The sequence below is a fragment of the Mustela erminea genome, chromosome 10, assembly GCF_009829155.1.
Source record: "Mustela erminea isolate mMusErm1 chromosome 10, mMusErm1.Pri, whole genome shotgun sequence".
In the NCBI taxonomy this organism is placed as follows: domain Eukaryota; kingdom Metazoa; phylum Chordata; class Mammalia; order Carnivora; family Mustelidae; genus Mustela; species Mustela erminea.
The window spans coordinates 44,914,540-44,935,933 of NC_045623.1; the positions used below are offsets into that span (position 1 = coordinate 44,914,540).

At 36.5% G+C, this 21,394-nt stretch overlaps 1 protein-coding gene across 3 annotated transcripts in view; it reads right to left on the bottom strand.

Annotated features, from left to right (window-relative positions):
* MIGA1 (mitoguardin 1) overlaps positions 1–21,394 on the bottom strand; it is a 90,120-nt gene that overhangs the window by 57,053 nt on the left and 11,673 nt on the right. For all 3 annotated transcript variants that reach the window (XM_032301578.1, XM_032301577.1, XM_032301579.1), the window contains exons 3-7: positions 17,292–17,469; positions 15,162–15,298; positions 12,699–12,825; positions 8,635–8,768; positions 7,755–7,878 (exon numbers count right to left, since the gene is read on the bottom strand). In XM_032301578.1, coding sequence (XP_032157469.1) covers positions 7,755–7,878; positions 8,635–8,768; positions 12,699–12,825; positions 15,162–15,298; positions 17,292–17,469 — 700 coding nt within the window. The remainder of the gene's footprint in view (positions 1–7,754; positions 7,879–8,634; positions 8,769–12,698; positions 12,826–15,161; positions 15,299–17,291; positions 17,470–21,394) is intronic.

Here is a 21,394-nt window from a genome sequence, read left to right on the forward strand (position 1 = left end):
ATCACAACTACTATGCTGTTTCTTTTTGCAAGCATAGTTTTAAAGCACAGTAAATGACTATAACAAAAACATTTTTTAAGAATGCTTTTAAAACATTTGCAGCATTTGTAGGAAAGTTTTTTGTATCACTATCCCTTCCCAAATATCAAAAGTATTTCCTATTTTAATGCAGATGATAGCTTGGCTTAGGAGTACATTAGTGATTGTGATTTTATTTAATTTTTTAAAAGATTGTATTTATTTATTTATTTCAGAGAGAGAGAAAGCAGGGGGAGGGGCAAACGGAGAGGAAGAGAGAATCTCAAGTGGACTCTGGGCTGAGCACAAAGCCCAGTGTGGGCTTGACCCCATGACCCTGAGATCATGACCTGAACCAAAACCAAGAGTAGGACACTTAATCAACTGAGCCACCCAAGCACCTCAATGGTTGTGACTTTAGCCAGGTTACCAGAAGTTTCTAATTTTTAAAATAAAAGTGGTCTTGCTTTAATTCTGCTAGTGCCAATATTTCCAACATGCTCAGTACTAAATTAACAGCAAGAATATCAGCAGTTATTTGATCTTTTCAGTGCTTTTAAAAATTTAATTTAATGACCACTTGGATGACAGTATTACAAAATATAAAAAGGACTCTAAACATAACAACAGAAGTAAAAATAACAGCAGAATCACTAAAACCACTTGCAGAAGTTTCTGTGCCTATAAACCACAGTATGGTTCACAGGACATTTAAAAAGGATACTTAGTATTTCTAGTTACCAGTTACCACCCACACATTCACCAGGCCCAAAGCTTTGAAACTAAGTGATTCTTGATGAATTTTTTTAAAGTTTTTGGGATTTTTATTATTTAAAATTTTTAGTATAAAGGGACGTTTTATACTAATTCAAATTCCTGAAAACTTACTCAAAATTAGCTTAAAAATAACCATACTGTATTTTTAACAGCTTTACTGAAGTATAATTTACATACCATAAATCTCCCCCTTTTTAAATGTAAAATTCAGGGGCACCCGAGGGCTTAGTCAATTAAGCATCTGACTTTGGCTCAGGTCATAATCTCAGGGTCCTGGGATAAGGCTCCACCCTCAGTGGGGAGTCTGCTTGTCCCTCTGCTCTTCCCCCTGATCATGCTCTCTCTCTCTCTCTCTCTCTCCCCCAAATAAAATCTTTAAATAGATAAATAAATGTACAAATCAATGAATTTGAGTAAACATAAAGAGTTGTGGAACCATTACCATAATCCAGTGCTAGAATTATACTATATGTTTTTCAACTGTTATTAACTTCACCTACCTAAAGTAACCAAGTAACTCATAATACCAACAACTCAAAAGTTTTTAGATCTGCTATTTTTAAAAAAGAGAATGGATTTAATTTAGTTTTAATTAACACACTACTATCTAAAAAGAGAAATACCAAACATACTAAAAGAATCACGTTGAGGAGAATTTAAACTGTCCTCGTAAACTTGGCCACAATGTTATTGGGAGACTACTACAGGTAGTGCAGATTTAAAATTAAACAGAATCCTTGTCTATTTTTTTGAACTCTAAATTAGTGAAGTAAGTGTTGCTGAGGTTCTATGTAGTCAATAAAACCTGACACATGTGACTTCTAAAACTAAGACGATTTAAAGATATAAAACCAGATATAAAGACTTAATGGCAAATACTCACCTATGATATAGCTCAATATCAACAATATTTCCCAAAAAATGTGAAGTGATATTAACCTCTTTTTTTTTTTTTTTTTTTTGGAAGGGGAGTAGGAGGAAGGGCACAGGGAGAGGGAAAGAGAGAATTTTAAGCAGGCTCAATTTCACAACCCGAGATCATGACCTGAGCCAAATTAAGGTGTCCCCATATTAATCTCTTAAAAAAAAATTACATTTTCCTAAATTAATGGTTAAGTATATAAATATACACTCATTTTGACATGATATATAAATAAGTATCCCATGATCTTTTTATGATCAAGATGAAAAAATTTGAAAGTAGAATCAGTTGAATTTATTTCTTAGTGACATAAGGCAACTTGAAAGTATCATACCTCATATCTCTGACTCTGGCTTTGCCCACTTTAAGATGTGATGTTGGGACACGATAATATATATATTCAATCCCAATTCCTGGCATAGAGCTCCTAAAACTCCTAGAATTTCCTAAATGATGGGGGTGAGGGGAATGTCTTTGTTATTCATAATAAGCTCCTTTCACAACCAGAATTTATGCTAATGAGTGACTTCTGGAGGTGGGGGATGGTTGCCAAGGGACCAACCTTAAGACTAGAAGGCTGGAACTTTCAGCTCCAAATTCAATTCCTGACAGGAAAAAACCCGAGGAGGACATAAATCACCAATGGTCAATGATTTAATCAATCCTGCCTCCATTAATGGAGTCTCCATAAAAATCCTAAACTAGGGCTCAGAGTGCTGCCAGGTTAGAGAACACATCAAAGTGTTGGGAGGCTCATGCACCAGGAGAGGGCATAAAAGCCCTATGCCTATTCCCCATACCTCGTCCTATGCATCTCTTCCATTTGATTGTTCCTGAGTTAATACCTTTTATAATAAACTGGTGATAGGCAGCAAAGTGTTTCCCTAAGTTCTGTGAGCTGTTCTAGAAATTGTTGAACTTAAGGAGGGAGCTGTGGAACTCCTGATTTACTGGTGGTTGATCAGAAGTATGGGAAACCTGGGGCACCTGGATGGCTCACTGGGTTAAAGCCTCTGCCCTCACCTCAGGTCATGATCTCAGGGTCCTGGGATCAAGCCCCGCATTGGGCTCTCTGCTCAGCGGGGAGCCTGCTTCCTCCTCTCTCTCTGCCTACTTGTGATCTCTCTGTCAAGTAAATAAAATATAAAAAAAAAAAAAAAAAGGATGGGAAACCTGGATTTGTAATTGGCATGTGAGTGGAGGGTAATCTTGTAAGGCAGAGCCCTTCATCTGTGGGGTCTGTGTAAACTCTGGGAAGTTAGTGTCAGAACTGAATTAAACTGTAGGACATCCATTTGGTGTCTAAAGAGAATTGTAGAATTGCTTGATATGGGAAACACACACTTGGTTTCAGAAGTGTCCTGAGTAGGGATGTCTCTGTGGCTCAGTCAGTTAGGCATCGGTCTTCGCTCAGGTGGTGATTCCAGGATGCTGGGACTGAGTCCCACATTGGGCTCCCTTCTCAAGGGGAGTCTGCTTCTCCCTCTGCCTGCCGCTCCCCCTGCTTGTGCTCTCTGCTCTCAAATAATAAATTAAATATATATATTTTTTAAAAAGTATTGTGAGTAGAGGCTAACAAGCTTTTTAAAAAATATTTTTTGTTAATGGTTTCAATGAGAGCACTGATGACCAACTAGACCAGACTGACCAAACTAGAGACTGATAGCTGAAAGGGATATCAAATCAAAATCTAAATGATCTCAACAATTCAGAATGATGGCTCAACTGACAATTTAGTAAGAATAATAGATAAAACATCTAAAACTTGGGTCCAAAACAACAACTGCACAAGAATAAATGAGGGAAGATAAAGCTTAATGGTAGAAAAGCTAATGTGGTCCTTGGGCTCTGTGATTATAATGTCCAGAATTCCTATTTCAAGATAGCAGAGCACAGGCATTTACTTCTTCTTCTTCTTCCCAAGCCCATTGAAAATGACAGAAAAAAATATTAATGGAAAAATTTATAGCATCACTGGAAAACATGAAAATGGTATCAGTGGACAAGAAATTATGTTTTAATTTTTTAAATTTTTTTAAAGATTTTATTTTTAAGTCATCTCCACACCCAACATGGGGCTTGAACTCACAACCCTGAGATCAAGAGTCACACAACCTACTGACTGAACCTGCCAGGTACTGCCAGATAAAGAATATCTCAAAATTAGCCAATATAGGAGCAAGGTAAAAATAACAACAACAACAAAAACAAAACAAAACAAAAAACAGAAACAAAAAAAACTAACAGCTTTCCTAAGTGTCCCAGAGAAGTTCCAAATTCCAAGCTAATAAACAGTTACCCTGTACCTAGCACACTATACGTATTACTTCATTTAATCCTTATAATTATTTTGAAAGTAGGTATTATATGCCCATTTCTCAGATAAGGAAGCTGAGGTTTAGACAAGTTATATAATCAGATAGCTAATAAATGGTGAAGGATTTGAACTCAGTGTGAATCTGGACTCTGTGCTTTCAGTTGTTATGGAGGTATAGGCCAAAAGGTAATCCATTAGAGTAATCATTAAAGCACTACATTAAATTCAGCTGGTACTGGGGCCCCTGACTGGCTCAGCTGGAAGAGCGTGCTTTTCTTGATCTCAGGGTCATGAAGTCAAAACCCACACTGGGTGTAAAGATTACGAACTAAATAAATAGAAACTTTAAATTCAGCTGGCACTATTTCCCTCAGGTAGGAATAGTAGCTCTCTTCTTTTGACCTTGGATTAAACCTTGATATCCTCCTTCTACAAAATGAGCAAAATACGTCTAGAGTGCGTAGAGGGCCTGAGAGAGGAGGAAAGATGCAAAAGTTAATCTCAGATCCCCACACACATATGGAAGAAGGAAAATTTTTTTAAGGAAAGGAAGAGCCACATTAAATAAATCACCATAGGGACGCCCGAGTGGCTCAGTCAGTTTAAAAGTCCAACTCTTGGTTTCATCTCAGGTCATGATCTCAGGGTCGTCAGATCATGCCCCATATTGGGCTCCTCACTTAGCACAGAGTCTACTTGGGATTCTTTTCTCTTCTTCTCCCTTCCCCTCTGCCCTTCCCCCATCCTATGCATGCATACGCATGCCCACTCTCTCTCTCTCTCAAATAAATAAAATCTTTTCAATAAATAAATACTACCACAAGAAATATTCCTTTACTTTGGCAGCTGTGAGGTTTCCACACAGTCCAGTTGTGTGACTCTTGTACCTGCTCCAAGATTACATCTCCTAAAGGGAACTTTGCCAATAGGTATACTCTACTCACAGAGTTCACAGTCAATCATCCCATTCAAAGAAGGAATCTGTCTTACAAAGGGTGAGGGAATAGCATGGTGGTTCAGAATATGAACTCTGGTTAGCCTGCCTCAGTCCAAATCTGGGTTCTGTCATTTGATAGACATGCAACCCTAGGGAAGTTACTCACTATCTCCTTTCTTCTTTCCCCATTTGAAAAATGAGGATGATAACTATATTTATCTTGTAAAAGTTGTTGTGAAGATTAAGTAAGATAATATTCACTCAGTGTAGTACCTGAGGGAGAGAAGAAACTACAGTGTTATGTAAGTGCTCAGCAAAGGGCTTGGCACATGGTAACATGCAAGGTTATGCAAGCAATGGCAGGTTATTAAGTACAGGGCAGAGGGGAAAGGAGATAAATTAGATGACTGCTGAGAAATCTTCCAACCTTGAAAACCTATCAAATTCTTAAGAAAAAAAAATTTAATTTCATCAAATAAGACAAATCAAATTCCAAAACAGTGAAGTATTCACTGAAATCAGATCAGTATTTGGTTTAAATTCACTCAAGTCCCTCTAAAGTTAACATCTTTATTTATGACTACTAGCTTTAACTTGCCTCCGAATAATATAAATTAAATGGGTAAAATAAATTTGGATTTAGAGAATGAGGAGAGTTAGCTTACTTCTAAGCAATTTTGATCAATACCAACTATCAGATGTAACAGAGGTACTCTCCTACCAGAATCTTGACCATAGATTTGTTCCAGCCCAGAAGCTCAAAAATGAATTAAGAGATAACTTGAAATAAGAGAACAATTTCCAAAGAACTCCCGAGAAGGAACAAAATATAACAGCTTCATGTCAACTGGAATTCCCAGGGCAATAAGAGGTCAAGGTACTGCAGGGAAAAGCCAGTCAGCTTAGAAGCCATTGACAGCCCAGGTTAAGACAGGGCTTGGGTTGGGAACTTATTACTAACCTACGTTAACCAAATTTATGGACTGATTATGGGCTCCACTCTAGAAATCCTATCTATTTAGAGTTCTAATTAACAACAATTTATTCAGAAACAACTTGAATGCTCCAGAAATTAAATCATCTGCCTGGCGACTTCCTGTCCAGAAGCAATGTGAACCCAAAGCAGACCATCTGGGGCAGCACCTAAGAAATCTTTATAACCTGATAGCCTAAAAAAAGTCAGATATGGACTTTGCCAACCTTTATGGTCAGTAGAAAAAAGAAACTTTGGGCATGCTAAACAGAGCCAAATCTGAGATACGTAAGAGTAACAAATGCCAAGAACTGTAGTTCATATAGGTGTGTACACCTATATGATCCTTACCATGAGGCTGGAAGGAAGCTGCAGATAGACAATTAGAACAGTGAGGGCAAAGCCTCCATTCCTAAAATAAGACATTAAGTCTTGGGGTCCTTTTCCTCTCTCCTTATAATTTTTTCCTATTCCCTTTTCTCTGTAGTTTTCCTTGCCACTTTACTTTCTTATCTTTTCCAGTTGTTCCATTCCATTGTTACACTTGAATTCTTTTAAAGTTCCTTCTCTCTGTCCTTTCTAAATGTCATTATAGTAAGTTATAAAAGAAACTGTATAGAAAGAAACTATAAAGAGAAGGCTTTGACAAATTCTATTTGTTGACATGAATATGGTCTACTTTTTTTCTGGCCTATAAACTCCACATGTCAAAACATTATGCCTATGATAAGCACAGAGAAACCATTAAAAAATACTCAAGCCTAATGAATAATTTTGGTGACAATATAGTATGAAAAAGCAAGGAGCAAAATAATACAAAGAGGCTTCATATAACCCTGTGACATATAAACAATAATTCTTTTCTTTTTAAGTTGGGTTTTTTTAGTAATCTCTATACCCAACGTGGGGCTCAAACTCACAACCCAAGATAAAAAGTCACACGCCCTCCAACTAAGCCAGTCAGGCACCCTAAACAGTAAATTATTAACTCTAATACAAATAAAATCTTTTACCTAAATTCAAAATACATATATACATAAGCATTTCAAAATGTAGCCACTTTTAATATAGTATGCTCAGAAAAAAATTTGAAGAACTTTAACACTCCTTAACTATTTTTATTCCTTATAATAACTATTCTCCACAAACTTAAAAAAAATTATTTTTACCAAAAAGAGGTGCAATGTACTTTTGTCTTCATTCTTTGGAACATTTTCAGAATTCAAGAAAGCAATTCAAAACATTCATTCCTTTGAAGAGGTCACTTAAGTCTTTTCCAAAGTTCTTTTCTCTTTAAAATAGGAAATATGAGTAATGGTATATAATAATGCATGTCCTGACTACTGATGTGAAAATCAAGCCTGCAGTTACAATGGGGTCCAAGAAACAGAATTACTTAAAATATTTTAAATGTATGCCATGGGCTGCATGCACATTTTTGAGGTGTGCCTCTGTCCTATTTTTATATTATTATTTATTTTCTTCCTCTCTCCAGCACTTGGACTGGCATTCTTTCAATCAGAATGTAATCTTAAAACAAAGATACAATAAATAAATAAATAGATAGATAGATAAAACAAAAATAAAATCCTACCTATGGTAAGCATTTGACATTATATCTTAAGGGCATTAAGTTCTTGCTAGAAGAATAAAATTGAAAGATAAAACCCAGTAGTTATGATAGAACTTTTTTCTCTTGACTATTTTCTAAAAATAAATGCAACCATATTAATATACTTAAGCAAATGATTCCAAGAATTTAAAAGAAAAAATTCACATTTCATAAAAACCATATAAATACCCATCTTACCGATATCATTAACAAGGGAATTAGAATCAGATGCCCCCAGAGTAGCTTCAAACTCCTCTTGAAGACGATATGCTCTTTGCAGCAGAGCTTCAAGTTTATGGATAAATTCAGTACTAATAATATCCTACAAGGAGAGAAAAAGTACACACAGCAAATATTAGAGTCTAATGTTAAAATCCTCAACACCTTCCACTCTCAAATGAAAGGCAGAGAAAGTGTGGGATAAGAGGAGCAACTGTTTGGTGGTGACAGCACTGGGTTCTAGCTGGGCTTTTGGCCAGGTCACCTCAGTTCTCAGGGATTCATCTTCTCTACCTCTAATTTTAATGGTGAAACTGGATCGGGGTTCTCAAAGTAAGATCAATGACCAGCAACATAAGTATCATCAAAGTCGTTGCTAGAAACCCAAATTCTCAAGACCTACCCGCCCCTGAATTAGAAACCAGAGTCTGTTTTGACAAGACTTTCAGATGATTCTGATGCATGCTCAAATTTGAGAATCACTAGCCGAGATGATCATTAAGTACCAGTCCAGCTCTAACTCCATGTAAATTTTATGGATATAATGGCACTTAATTAAACATAAAGTATAAAGGAAACTTTTTAAAAATCCCTTTAGAAATCATATTGGCTTAATCCTCTATATTCTTGGAAAATCAGGGAACTTGATCATGAATTGCAAATTTGGGATTTAATAATTAACTGAACAGAAAAGGCCCAATATGAGATATACCCACATTATCCCAAGGGAGACCAAAAAAAAAAAAAAAAAATTCCAGTTCTATTAAATGCCACAGAAAGCAAGTACACTGAGTCAACATTAAACATTGTTTAATTCTTCCAATACTATAAAAGCCAGTCTCAGATATATCACCCTTACATCTACACTTTCTTCGGCAATGGCATCTCCTGCACCCAATTTAATGGAACTACAGGCTTCATCTTCAGCCTGTCTATTTCGAAAGGTGAGAGCTTGCTCCCATCGACGCAATGCCTCTTCAAACAATTCCATACCTATGAATTAAAAACAGAACAGTTGTAAACAAGAAAAAAAATGCCAAAATAAAATTATTTGGAGCCAAAGTCTTTTTCATATAGTTCTCAACAATGGTGCAGTCTGAATATAATTTTGGCACTAAAGAATAATGTCATGTTCACCTCATTCCTTAACAGAATTTTAATTTCCCAATATACTCTAGGTCTATAGTACTACTCAACCAAAAATCAGAGAGAAATCACCAATATGTTTTCTTCTAAATTTTTTCTTGAAGAAGTGTAATTTCTTTTAAAGATTTTAATTATTTATTTGACAGAGAGAGAGCAAGAGAGGAAACACAAGCAGCAGAGAGTGGGAAAGGGAGAAGCAGACTTCTCGCTGAGCAAGGAGCCTGATGTGGGGGTCGATCCTAGAACTCTGGGATCATGACCTGAGCCGAAGGCAGACACTTAACGACTGAACCACCCAGGCACCCCCCACCTTTTTTTTAAACTGTAACTCAAATTTCTATCATGCTTTGGATTTTTCTAGAACAGTACCATGAGTTCATCAAAAGTCCAAAAAAGGCTAATTTTTATATTCACACAACTATCTTTCAATATATCCCCTTAAATTAAAAAGACAGGTAAATAGAAGAAACTAGTTGATAAAAAGCTATCAGATTTATAAGAGGTTGTCAGAAGGAGAGAGTAAGCTGAGAGGAAATACCATACTAAGTCTAGAATAAAGGTTTTTTCTTGCTTTCTTTATTTACTTGACAGAGAGAGCATGAGCAAGAAGGAGGGAGAGAGAGAGAAAGAGAAGCAGATTCCCTGCTGAGCAAGGAGCCCCATGTGGGGCTTGATCCCAGGACCCTGGGATCACAACCTGAGCCAAAGGCAGATGCTTAACTGACTCAGCCACCCAGGCACCCCCTAGAGAGGTTTTTCCATCTTTTTTTCCCAACAAAAGGTTTCTTAAACTACATGATACACATTGTAGATTTGGATGGATAAATTGCTGAGTCTGTTAAAAATCTACAAGACTGCGGGAAAACCCATGAAACAGTACAGTCCAACTAGAAATTCCATATCCCCTCAGCTAGACAGCTTTTATGGGGGGAAAAAAAGGTGAATATGTGCTTCTTTTTCTCCAAGTTAAAAAAACAAACAAACAAACAAACAAAAAAATACCTTACCAAGATAATACTGTAGTTCAAACAAAACCAAAATATTTCAAAATTTCAATTTTTCTAGACATACAAAAGAAAAATTTCTTTCTTTTTTTTTTTTTTTAAAGATTTTATTTATTTGAGAGGGAGAGAGAGCGTGAGGGGGAAGGACAGAGGGAGAAGCAAACTCCCCGCCAAGCAGGGAGCCCAATGCAGGACTCGATCCTGGGACTCCAGGATCACGACCTGAGCTGAAGGCAGTCGCCCAACCGACCGAGCCACTCAGGCCCCCCAGAAAAAAATATCTGCAAAGGCTACTTAACTTAGGGGTGACTGGATGGCTCATTTGGTAAAGCATTCAACTCTTCATTTCAGGGTCTTGAGTTCAAGCCCCATGTTGGGCACTTAAAATAAAAATGAATAGGGCCACCTGGGTGGCTCAGTCTATTGGATTCGGCTTAGGTCATGACCTTAGGGTCATGAGATCAAGCCCTGGATCAAGCTCTGCGCTCAGCTTGGAGTCTGGTTGAGATTCTCTCTCCCTCTCCCATGTGCTCGCTTCAGCAGCACATATACTCTCTCCTTCTCCCTTAGCCCCTCCCCCTACTTTCTCTCTCTCTCAAATAAATAAGTAGGGCCAGGTCAGCCAAGTCTGCCTTCTGCTCAGGTCATGATCACTGAGTCCTGAGATTGAGGCTCTCCTCCCTGCTCATGCTCTTTCTTGCTATCTCTCTCTGTTTCAAATAAATAAATAAAGTCTTTAAAAAGTAAATAAGTAAAATAAAAAAGTATATCTTTTAAAAAGTATCAACAAATCAGGTTAGAAGAGTATAACACATTTTTTTATTAACATATAATGTATTATTTGTTTCAGGGGTACAGGTCTGTGACTCACCAGTCTTACACAATTCACAGCGCTCACCATAGCACATATCCTCTCCAATGTCCATCACCCAGCCACCCTATCCCTCCCATCCCTCTCTACTCCAGCAGCCCTCAGTTTGCTTACTGAGATTAAGAGTCTCTTATAGTTTGTCTCTCTTTCTGGTTTCATCCTATTTCATTTTTACCTCTCTTCCCCCACGATCCTCTGTCTTGTTTCTCAAATTCCTCATAGTAGCGTGATCATATGATAATTGTTTTCTCCGATTGACTTATTTTGCTTAGCGTAATACCCTCCAGTTCCATCCATGTCATTGCAAATGGCAAGATTTCCTTTTATGATGGCTACATAATATTCCACCGTAAATATATACCAGAGCTTCTTTATTCATTTACCTGCCGATGGACGGTCAAGGCTCTTTGCATAGTTGGGCTATTGTGGACATTGATGCTATAAATATCAGGGTGAACATGCCCTTTGGATCACTACATTTGCATCTTTGGGATAAATACCCAGTATTGCAATTGCTGGGTTGTAGAGTAGCTCTATTTTCAATTTTCTGAGGAACCTCCATACTGTTTTCCAGAGTGCCTGCACCAGCTTGCATTCCCACCAACAGTGCAGGAGGGTTCCCCTTTCTCTGCATCCTTGCCAACATCTGTTGCTTCCTGACTTTTTAATTTTAGCCATTCTGAATGATGGGAGGTGGTATATCGTTGTGGTTTTGATTTGTATTTCCCTGATGCCAAGGGATGTTGAGCACTTTTTCATGTGTCTGTTGGACAGACCTTTAAGTATGATGTACTGTTCTTCCTCACCTCTTATTATAGTCTTTGTTTTAAAATCTAATTTGTCTGATACAAGGATTGCCATCCCAGCTTTCTTTTGATGTCCATTGGCATGATAAATGGTTTTCAACCCTCTCACTTTAAATCTGGAGATGTCTTGGGGTCTAAAGTGAGTCTCTTGCAGAAAGCATATTGATGGGTCTTGCTTTTTTTATCCAATCTGATATCCTGTGTCTTTTGATTGGGGCATTTAGCCCATCTACATTCAGGCTAACTATTGAAAGATATGAATTTAATGCCATTGTATTGCCTATAAGGTGACTGTTACTGTATATTGTCTTTGTTCCTTTCTAGTCTTTGTTACTTTCAGGCTCTCTCTTTGATTCGAGGACTCCTGTCAATATTTCTTGTAGGGCTGGTTTGGTGATCACGAATTCTTTTAGTTTCTGCTTGTCCTGGAAGCTTTTTATCTCTCCTATTTTCAATGACAGCCTAGCTGGATATAGTATTCTTGGCTGTGTATTTTTCTCAATTACTACCCTTAGATGAGTGTAACATAATGAATAATGGCCACCCAAAGATGTCAGCTCTTAGTCTTGGAACTGTAAACATTACCTTACAAAGAAAAGGGTTCTTTGAAGAAGTGATTAAATTAAGGGATTTAACATGGGGAGACTATCCTAGACTATTTGGTGGACCCTAAATCCAATCATGACTGTACCAGTAAGAGGCAGAGGGAGATTTGGTACACAGAGAGGAGATGATGATGGAAGGGCACAAGCCAGAAGCCGTCAAAAGCTGGGAAGAGCAAATAACAGATACTCCCCTAAGCCTCCAGAGGAAGTATAGCTCTAATGATACCTTGATTCTAGCCCAGTGATAATGATTTGGTCTTCTGGCCTCCAAAACTCTGAGAGAATACATTTCTGCTGTTTAAATTACCAAGTTTGTGGTAATTTGTTAGAGCATCCTCCAGAAACTAATATAACAGGTTATTTTATGTATACTAGATTTAACAGATATAAGAACATTTTAAAATTACGTTGCTTCTCTTAAAATAATTCATCATTTTTTAGTTTCATATTAACTATGAGTATATCTTAAAACTTTATTATGTTATTCCTACCCATCAAGTATAAATTCTCAGGAGTGGTCACAGGAATATTAACAAGCTTAATATCGTCTTCATCTGCTTTGTCCCAGGAGTTAGAATTGCCGCAAGCACAGCTATGACAAGAATTGACACTCTGGACCTAAAATTAAGATCAACAGAAGTTACTTCAAAATCTCTTTTGTGAAAACATTTTGCAATCATTTATATTTACAAATTGTTTATATAAATCCTATTCCTGATGAAACAACCCAAGTAATTCCGACCTGAAGAAACAGTTCTCATTATATTCAATTAGGAGTCATAAGACCCTAAGTATTTTAAGCTTTTGTTTGCTGAAAAATGCAGAGTATTTCAAACAAAAATCAGTTATTTTCCATAAAAAAAAAAAAAATCAAGCAGTTACTTTTGTAGTTTACTGTTTTACTAAGTATTTCCTTATAAATTTTATCCACACCTACTTTGGTTTGAGGTAACTAGCTTATTTCCTTTTCAAAATTTATTAACAATGCTGATTCTCTGCTAAACAATAACTACAACTGAAGAGCCTCTATCATCTTCCCTTCTCTAGCAAGGTGTACTGAGCCAATCATTTCGGTCTCCTCTATGCAAATGACTACCTAGTCTCTACTTCCAGTTCTGTCCTTTTTAAATAAATCTAGAAGCTCTTAGGTGGCTTGGTCGGTTAAATGTCCAACTCATGATTTCAGCTCAGGACATAATCTCCTGAGTCATGAGATCAAGCCCAGGGATGGGCTCCGTGCTCAGCAGGATGTCTGCTTGGGATTCTGTCTTCCCCTCTCCTCACTTGTGAGAACTCACACACTCTCTCTCTCTCTCAAAGCAAATAAATATATCTTTTAAAAAATAATAAAAATAAAGAAATTTAGCCTGCATTCCCATCTGGTGGAAATATTTGGTGATTCTACTCAGCTCTTCTGCTGGCATCTTCAATGGACTATATGAAAAAGGAGCTCTGTAACTTTCCAAAACAAATCTTTCCCTCCTCTCAGATTCACTAACAATACTTCCATCCCCCAAATTTCCCAAACCAGAAAACAGAAAGTTGTCTTTAACTTCTCTTCCCACACCTCTCATATCCAATTACCAAGTTTTGTGGACCCTGTCCCCTTCCTTTCCAAATCTGTTGCGTTGTTTGGGCACCCAGCAAAAGGTAGAAATCTGGCTTCATAACCTTGGCAGTGGAATGATGAGGTCAGCTGAGGCCAGTACAGTAAAGTGATTCTAATGACTTTCTACTCATATATTTATCATGAAACTCCCTTTCTCTACTTAGTAGTTAAAAAGCACAGCTTCAACTTTCAGTTGAAAAATTTCAAAACAGAGGCACTTCTCTGACACAGAGTAAGTTCAGATTATAGAATGGACATATAATTCATTACCCTGTTAAGTTTTAAAGAGGAAATGAAAGCCTACATGCCTTTGATCTAGATGTTCCTACCACAGAATAGCCTTTAAAAATTTAGTATATTTTTAGGCACTTAAGAATGGGACAGCTAGGGCACCTGGGTGGCTCAGTGGGTTAAGGCCTCTGCCTTCGGCTCGGGTCATGATCTCAGGATCCTGGGATCGGGCCCCGCATCGGGCTCTCTGCTCAGCGGGGAGCCTGCTTCCTCCTCTCTCTCTGCCTGCCTCTTTGCCTACTTGTGATCTGCCTGTCAAATAAATAAATAAAAATAAAATCTTAAAAAAAAAAAAAAAAAGAATGGGACAGCTATATATTCCAATAAAATATAGAAGCAAGGTACAGAACATGGTCCTCAATAAACTATTTAAAATAATGAATATACATGATGGTAGAGGCATATGCTCCCAGAAGTCTATATGTTACCATATATTACTAATATTTATTGGAAATTACCAATGTTGCTTATCTCTAAGGAGAACCAAGAGGATCAGGAACACATTTATCACTATACATTTTTTGCCTATTCTTTATTTAGTAGCAAATATATATCCTACCTATTTAATACATTTCTACTATATTAAACTTCAACAAATACTAACTTTATTCCTCATTCAATACTACATTAATGCTCCAAAGAATAAGGTGAGGAACTCCACACTTGGCTTCAGCAAGCCACACACTTTTACCTACCCAGGCTCATTATTTTGTGACCTAGTACAAAGGTTGGCTGTTTTGCAGAACAGCTTTTTTGCAGAACAGCTAGTTTTGCAGCCTTTTTGCAGAACAGCTAGTTTTGAAGCAATTCTTCCACATCAACACTATTCTACAGGACCCATTTGTCCACATCACTTACTCAAAGAAAGCTGGAACCAAAGTCTTGTTATTCAGCAAAAGGAAAATTTTACTCGCTTAAAGGAAACAGACACAACCAGATGATTTAAGGTTCTTTCCATACCAAGGGCTATCTATAATTATATAACATTTAAACAAATAGGTAACAAAAGACAAAAAAGCAAATCTATAAAATAATAATTTTTTTCATTACTTACAGAGGCTAAACTCTGTGCAGAACCTGAGTATTTACTGAAAAGTCCTCCATTAGCATAGTTACAAGACTGAGATCCTTTGTCTTTGGCGGAACTTAAAGATAAGGTCAAATTCTGTCTACTACTGGAACAACTTGAACCTACCAAACAAATATATCAATAATATTAGAAGTAATAGTAACTCCAATGATAAATTTCAGGTAAAATCTCAAAGTTTATATTATATTCATTCAGAAAGCTTCTAATTTCAAAATTCATTTCACTCAATTGTGTAATTATTAAATGTATACCATTATTAAAATCTACATCTCTTCACAATTGCTTTTAACATTGCTAAACTCTGCTTCCTAAATAAAGAATAAAATATTTACTAATTAATTAGAGCAATATTTGAATAATCTATTGTAATCACTATAAAAATACTGTCAACTAGTGTGCCTAGCTTGCTCAGTCAGTAGAACGTCTAACTCTTGACCTTGGGTTTATGAGTTCAAGTTCCATTTTGGGTGCTGAGACTGATTAAAAATAAAATCGTTCTAAAAAAATACTGGCAACTATAAACATTCAAGTTACAAATTTAACAAAATATAAACACTTCCTTTCCTGAATTTACATCTAAACTATATCCATATCACATTACATTATAATCAGTTTTTTATACTTCTATCTCCCCTAAACACCTATCTATCCATCTATGGCCGACACTGTGTCTTTGTTCACCTTAATCCAACAGTTAAGACACTCTTCAATTCCTGGACTTATATGTCCCGGAGCAGGTCACGTAAGCTTTCCTTATCTCAATTTTATTTATGTCTAAACACTAGCACAGGATATAGTCCTAATTCTTAGGATTGCTATGAAGGTTAAATAATGAAGTGAATACACAGAATTTAGCACTACATCCGAGATCTAATAATCTCATTAAGTGAGAACCATCATTACTGCAATGTTCACTATGCTTGGCACAAAAACAGTCATTCATTGATTATTTGCTGGACAAATTAATCACAAAAGCATATGATACTCTAAATAATAAATTAAAATTTAAAATTTAATAAATAAAAAACTCAGCATGCTCAAGAAATTATTGTTATTGATACACTTTGGCAGTAAGTACTACATCTCTAACAAAAACTATCTTTGAAAGACCAGCAATTCTACTTCTACTTATATACTAAGAAAATAATTAGACAAGTATATGCAAAGCAAGAAAAACATTCTAAAGAGAACAACGGGGAACTGCTTAAATAAATTGAGTATGTGTTTTCAAATTTAACACTAAGTACATATTAAAAATGATAGCACAGGGGTGCCTGGGTGGCTCAGTGGGTTAAAGCCTCTGCCTTCAGCTCAGGTCATGATCCCAGGGTCCTGGGATCGAGCCTGTGTCAGGCTCTCGGCTCAGCAGGGAGCCTGATTCCCTTCCTCTCTCTCTGCCTGACTCTCTGCCTACTTGTAATCTCTGTCTGTCAAATAAATAAATAAAATATTTTTTTAAAAAAATGATAGCACAGAAATATATTTGTGGACCTAGAAAAACATTCTTATATATTGCTAATTTTCTTACAAGAAAGCTACAAAAGGTATAATACAAAAGGTATAATCATAATTTCGTTATATACCATTTACTTCTACATAATATAGAATTTTATGTCTCAATATATTTAAATGCAAATAGAAACGAATAGATAAATGCCAAAGTATTATCAGTCATTACTTCTAGGTACAAGAATATCAGGTGAGGGGCACCTGGGTGGCTCAGTGGGTTAAGCCACTGCCTTCGGCTCAGGTCATGATCTCAGGGTCCTGGGATCGAGTCCCATATCGGGCTCTCTGCTCAGCAGGGAGCCTGCTTCCCTTCCTCTCTCTCTGCCTGCCTCTCCGTCTACTTGTCATTTCTCTCTGTCAAATAAATAAATAAAATCTTAAAAAAAAAAAAAAAAGAATATCAGGTGATTTTAATTTTTTGTTTGCTTATCTGTATGTTCTAATCTTTCTAAAATGAATCTGTATTATCTATAAGTTAAATATTAAGGAAAGGAATTTTGGAGACTGAAACACAGAAATCACTGCACCCCAGTTATGATTTATACATAAAATTTCTTTTTTTAGACTTCAGCTATCTCCACCTACCTTTGTCTGATGCTGCTCTTTTAGTGTATTCAAGTACAAGGTGCTCTGGTTCCCATGGTAATGCTTTTCCTTTCTTCTTTCCACGTCTTCTTTTAAAGTGATGGGCCAGAAAAATTACAGATACAGCACTCACTGCAGTTACCACAAACAACTTTTTTGCTACTGGTGAAAATTTTATCTGGAAAAGATGCAGGTTGATTGAAAAAAGCTTCCTATATTTATTCACTTAAAATAAAGATTTAGGAACAAAATTATTCTTAAGCTAATCTAGCTCTAAGTACTACTAGAGAGGATATTATTAAGTACTACTAAGAGAATATTATTTCACACTCTTTAAATGACAGCTAGCACAACTTGAATTTTAAAAACAAGCAAAGTGTATTAATTTATTACTTTCTGAAGTTCTTAGGTAAACAATATTACCATAAAAGTCAAAAGGAATACAAAACAATTCAACCTCATTAAAATTTGTTGAACAACTAAAAATTTTTCATGCAAATAAATGGCTGAATCACTGCAAGATTTTAAATTACAGGAATGATTATTTCAGAGTTTTGCTTTGTTTGGTTTTGTTTTTTGAGTAGGCTCCATGCCCAGTGTAGAGCCCAATGTGGGGCTTGAACTCACAACCCTGAAATCAAGAACTGAGCTGAGATCAAGAGTCAGATGCTTAACCAACTGAGCCACCCACACACCCCTAATTCAGTTTTAAAACAAAACAATTTTTTCTTAAACTATCTGGAAATGTGGACAAACATGAGTTAACTCAATTTCTTTTCTTTTTTTTTTTTTAAGATTGATTGATCGATTGATTTTGGAGAGAGAGTACACACACATAAGCAGGAGGGGGCAGAGGGAGAGAGGATCTCAACCAGATTCTGTACTGAATGCAGAGCCTGATGTGGGGCTTGATCTCACGACCCTGAGATCATGACCTAAGCTGACCAAGAGTCAGATGCTTAACTGACTGTGCCACCCAGGAGCCAAGAATTAACTCAGCTTTTCTAAAAAGATTTTATTTATCTGAGAGAGAGCGAGAGGGAACATGAGTGGGGAGGAAAGATAGAACCACACTCCCTGAAAGTAGGTAGCCAAATAGAGGGCTCGATCCCAGGACCCCAGGATCATGACCTGAGCCAAAGGCAGTTGCTTAACTGACTGAGCCACCCAGTAGCCCCAAATTAACTCAATTTCTAAATGCTATCTGAATAAGCCCTTTTATGCATGAATTATTCAACAAATATTTACTCAGCATTTTACAATGTACCACACTGTACTATGAAAATTTTACTATAATTCTCTTCAATAAGCAAATATCAATGCCTTCCAATGATCCGGAAGCACTAGGTACAGAGGACACAGGTCTTGCCTCCTTCAAGCAGTGTGCTAATAATAGAAACAAATATATTCACAGATACAGTATAGTGTGATAAATACAGTAATATAAGTATACAGTAAGTATTAACATCAGACCAAGAGTTAATTAACTTTGTCTTGGGGGACAGACACTATCAATCTCCTAAAATACAAGAGCTATAAAATAAAGCCATAGTCTTGGGGCAAATGGGTGGCTCAATGTGTGAAAGCCTCTGCCTTCAGCTCAGGTCATGATCCCAGGGTACTGGGATGGAGCCCCGCATCGGGCTTTCTGCTCAGCAGGGAGCCTGCTTCCTCCTCTCTCTCTCTCTCTCTGCCTCTCTGCCTACTTGTGGTCTCTGTCTGTCAAATAAATAAATAAATAAAATATTTTTTAAAAATAAATAAATAAAGCCATAGTCTTGAGATGTAGAGAACTGGAGACAGTGTCACTTCCAAACACAACACTAAAAGAAGGAGAAAAATGGCAAGTTCTCATTTTTTCTTGAACCCATCACAATATTGAGGTCAGAGGGCAACCAACTGGCCTTAAAACTAAAGAAACACAGGTATCTGTATGAACAGATAGGACATAAGTTCTGGCATGCAGAGATAAAACACAGCAGGATATCAATAAGAGTTCAGCTAGTATGGCTGGTAAATTGGTAAAGACAGCTGCACTCGTGAGAGAGGTTTGTAAAGTGCCCCTGGGGGTAAGGGGGATGCTGCAAAGATAGCAGTAATGCATACTTTTTGCAGATTTTATCTTCATGAATCCCACCAGGCTCTACTTATAGAAAGACTACTAGAGTCCTGAGTCTCCCTAATAGTGCAGAACTGGGGGAGGGAAACAGGAGTTTTTGTGGAAGGGCATGAATTGCCTCAATACCCTTCCATATCCCTTAAAAAGAACAAAAGACTTAATCAGTGGGATGTAGCTTTAACTTTCAAGGGAAATTTATACTATTAAATGCTTATATTAAAGAAGAAAGGTATCAAATCCATAATCTGAGTTTCTGCCTTTAGAAACTAGAAAAAAGAACAAATTCAATCCAAAGCAAGCAGAAGTCAGGAATAAAGACTAAACAGAAATCAATGAAATAGAAAACCAAATCAATAAAATCAAGTGTTTAAAAAAAAAATCACTAGGTTCACTGCCAGTAGGTTTTGGGGGTGGGGATGGGAGGGGAGGGGGGGATCAATAAAACTGACAAAGCTCTAGCCAGTCTGACCAAAACAAACTAAAGAGAGAGGGAGAGAGAGAAAAGACACATATTACCAAAATCAGAAATAAAAGATATCATCACTTAAAGGCCTTACAGGTAAGAAAAGGACTACTAAACAACTCCATGCCCACAAATTCAACAATTTTAAATGAAATGAACCAATTTCTTCAAAAACAGAAACTATCCAAATTCACTCAGAAAGAAATAGATAGCATGAATAGTTACATATGTACGGAAGAAACTTGAATATGTAGTTAAATAAAGTCTTTTAACAAATGATAGGGCAAATTCTACTAAATATTTAAGAAAGAAATATCAATTCCATTCAATGAGGGAATATTTCCCAATCATTTTTGAAGCCAGCATTACTATTAATAGCAAAACCAAAGACATTACCAAAAAATTATAGGCTAGTACCTACAATGTTGACAGATTAAAAAAAAAAATCCTTCACAAAATATTAACACACTGAATCTAGCAGTATGTAAAATGAATACTGTATAAGATCAAGTAGTGTATGTCCAAGGAATACAAATCTGGTTTAACATTCAAAAATCAATTAATGTAACTTACCATAATAACAAACCAAGAAGAAAAGCCACAATATAATCTCAATAGATTCAAAAAGAGCATTTGAAAATATTCAACAGCCACTCATGATTTTTAAAACACTCAGCAGGGCGCCTGGGTGGCTCAGTGGGTTAAGCTTCTGCCTTCAGCTCAGGTCATGATCTCAGGGTTCTGGGATTGAGTCCTGAGTTGGGCTCTCTGCTCAGCAGGGAGCCCGCTTCCCCTCTCTTTCTGCCTCTCTGCCTACTTGTGATCTCTCTCTCTCTGTCAAATAAATAAATAAAATCTTTTAAAAAAAAAACACTCAGCAAATTAGGACTAGAAGGTATGTGACTTTGTGCCCCCCCCAAATTCACATTCACTTTGAATATCTGGTTATGATCTTATTTAAAAATAAAGTTTTTGTCCATGTAACTAAGGTAAGAATCAAGAATACATCACACTGATTTAGGGTGGGTCCTAAATCAAATAAGTGTCTTTATAAGGGATTAAAGGACACAGACACAAAAGAGAAAGCCTTGTGAAGAGGGAGGCAGAGATTACAGTTACACTGCCACAGCCAAGGAATGACTGAAGCTACCAGAACTAACATCATGTTAAAAGTATAAGCCAATGTAAAAATTCAAGAAAAAAGAATAAAAGGAATACATATTGGCAAGGAAGAAGTAAAACTGTATTTGCATAAAATTTTGATTGTGTGGAAAACCCCCCAAAATCTACCCAAATTCCCTAGAACTGATAGGTAAATAGGCCAGTCTGTAACAGCAATAAGCAACTGGACATTGAAATTTAAAAAGCAACAGCACTGATAATAGCACCAAGTAAAAGAAAAAAAATACTTAGAGATAAATCTAAATAAAAATCAGTGCTAGTTAAAAAAAAAAAAAATCAGTGCTAGTTAACAACAAAACACTGATGAAAGAAATCAATAAAAATAAAAGGAGAGCTACA